Source organism: Rutidosis leptorrhynchoides, chromosome 6 (assembly GCF_046630445.1).
Source record: "Rutidosis leptorrhynchoides isolate AG116_Rl617_1_P2 chromosome 6, CSIRO_AGI_Rlap_v1, whole genome shotgun sequence".
Taxonomy (NCBI): domain Eukaryota; kingdom Viridiplantae; phylum Streptophyta; class Magnoliopsida; order Asterales; family Asteraceae; genus Rutidosis; species Rutidosis leptorrhynchoides.
In genome coordinates this window covers 47,696,521-47,699,288 of record NC_092338.1, presented here as the reverse complement: position 1 = coordinate 47,699,288, position 2,768 = coordinate 47,696,521, and the positions used below count along the sequence as shown (strand labels likewise).

General features: G+C 30.3%; 1 protein-coding gene across 1 annotated transcript; it reads left to right on the top strand.

Annotated features, from left to right (window-relative positions):
- Nucleotides 1–652: 652 nt before the first annotated feature.
- LOC139853611 (secreted RxLR effector protein 161-like) lies at nucleotides 653–2,467 on the top strand. The gene is made up of 2 exons (XM_071842991.1): nucleotides 653–674; nucleotides 1,734–2,467. Exons 1-2 carry the CDS (start codon nucleotides 653–655, stop codon nucleotides 2,465–2,467), a joined length of 756 nt encoding a protein of 251 aa, XP_071699092.1.
- Nucleotides 2,468–2,768: the final 301 nt, after the last annotated feature.

Genomic DNA, 2,768 nt, shown 5'->3' with positions numbered 1-2,768 from the left:
TATATATATGTATGTATATATATATATATATATATATATATATATATATATATATATATATATATATATATATATATATATATATATATATATATATATATATATATATATATATATATATATATATATATGTATATGAATTGAATGATGTTATGAACATCATTACTACCTCAATTATAGTAGGTAAACCTACTGGAAGTGACAAGAAATGATCTAGCTTCAAAGGATCTTGGATGGCTTGAAAGTTCTTGAAGTAGAATCATGACACGAAAACAAGTTCAAGTCAGATTTTTACTCGAATTAAGATAGTTTATAGTTATAGAAATTGAATCAAAGTTTGAATATGAGTATTACCTTGAATAAGAAAGATAACCTACTGTAAATAACAAAGGTTTCTTGATCTTGGATGATTACTTGGAATGGATTAGAAAGCTTGGAAGTGACTTACAAACTTGAAAGTATTCTTGAAGTTTTCTTGAGTAGTTGTTTTATAAGTTGATATAGATTAGGATTTATGAGCTAGATTGATGTAGATTTTGATGAATATGATGAAGAACACTTAGAACATCATCATAGAACTAGAGAGAGATCAAATGGATGAAAGAAAATTGAAAAATGAAAGTGTATGAGAGTGTGATCAAAAACGTGAACCATGGTGTCATTATATGCAAATTGTAATTTGATCTTTAGTGTAATAATTCATGCTAGTTACCAAATGATGGTTCCACATGTTTGTTGACTAAATGAGGGCTGCTAAGAGCTGATCATTGAAGTGTATATACCAATAGTATATACATATAGGAGCTGTGTATTGTACGAGTACGAATACGGGTGCATACGAGTAGAATTGTTGATGAAAATGAATGAGAATGTAATTGTAAGCATTTTTGTTAAGTAGAAGTACTTTGGTATGTATCACGAAGTCTTTCAAAAGTGTACTAATACATCTTAATATACTACATGTATATACATTTTAACTGAGTCGTTAAGTCATTGTTAGTCGTTACATGTAAGTGTTGTTTTGAAACCTTTAAGTTAACGATCTCATTTAATGTTGTTAACCCAATATTTATTATATCTAATGAGATGTTAAATTATTACATTCTCATGATATTTTGATGTATGAATATATCTTAATGTGATATATATACATTAAAATGTCGTTACAACGATAATCGTAACATATATGTCTCGTTTCGAAATTCTTAAGTTAGTAGTCTTGTTTTACATATGTAGTTCATTATTAACATACTTAATGATATATATAATTATCATTTTATTATGTTAAATATAGTGTAACAATATTTTAATATGATACATATGTATTTAGTATGACGTTGTTATAACGATAATAGTTATATATATCGTTTCGAGTTTCTTAACTTAGTAGTCTCATTATTATGTATATAACTCATTGTTAATATACCTAATGAGATACTTACTTATCATAATATCATGTTAACTATATATATATATATATATATATATATATATATATATATATATATATATATATATATATATATATATATATATATATATATCATATAGTTTTTACAAGTTATATCGTTCGTGAATCGCCGGTCAATTTGGGTGGTCAATTGTCTACATGAAACCTATTTCAATTAATCAAGTCTTAACAAGTTTGATTGCTTAACATGTTGGAAACATTTATTCATGTAAATATAAATCTCATATAATATATAATCATGGAAAAGTTCGGGTCACTACAGGTTCCAAGTTTGCGGATCCTACTCAATATCGTTCGCTGGTTGGCGCTCTTCAATATCTTACCATCACCCAACCAGATATTTCTTATGCCGTAAATCAAGTCAGTCAATTCCTACAGTCTCCTACTGTGGATCATTTTCAAGGTATCAAGAGGATTTTGCGCTATGTTAAGGGCACTTTTACTTATGGCTTATCTTTTCTTTATTCGACCAAGCCTACTCTTCTTGGTTATTCTGATGCAGATTGGGCTCGTTGCATTGAGACTCACCGCTCGACATATGGATATTCAATATTTCTTGGTGGCAATTTAGTTTCTTGGAGTGCCAAGAAACAACCGACTGTTGCTCGTTCCAGTTGTGAATCCGAATATTGTGCATTGGCAAATACTGCCGCTGAAATAGTATGGATTACTCATCTCCTACATGAACTGTATGTTCTTCCTCCAACTAGGCCAACTATCTTATGTGATAATAAGAGTGCTATCTTTTTGAGTCAGAATACAGTTGCTCATAAGCGTGCTAAACATATTGACATTGATTATCATTTTATTCGTGAGCTTGTCTCTTCTGGCAAGCTGGTTACTCAGTTTGTGCCCATTACACTCCAGTTGGCGGATATCTTCACCAAGAGTCTTCCTAAGCCTCTATTTGATTCTTTTCGTACCAAGCTTCGGGTCGGACCACCTCCCATTCGCTTGAGAGAGGAGAGGGGTGGGGGGGGGGGGGGGGGGTATTAGAGATAATGGCTAACTTGGTCAATAAGTTTATCTTGGCCATTAAGTTAAATAATCAGGGAATGTATTCTATTGTATTTTCCTTTTAATCTATCTATAAATATAATATTAATCTGACCACAATGCGTGGCTTTTGAACAATTTATTCTAATTGCCTACATCTTAAAACTTCAAAAAGCAGAATAAGAGCTTCAAATTAAAAGCACAGTGTTTTGGCCAAAGGAATCGAAATTAGTAAAAGCTAATACACAATAAGGTGCATTATAACGACATTGAAAAATAAGGTGCATTAACCAAGTCATTT

Bases quoted from the DNA above. Each gene is read 5' to 3' on its own strand.
- LOC139853611 (XM_071842991.1), top strand. From the start codon at position 653: ATGGTGTCATTATATGCAAATT. The intron at 675-1,733 runs GTAATTTGATCT...GGGTCACTACAG, and splicing joins GGTGTCATTATATGCAAATT to GTTCCAAGTTTGCGGATCCT.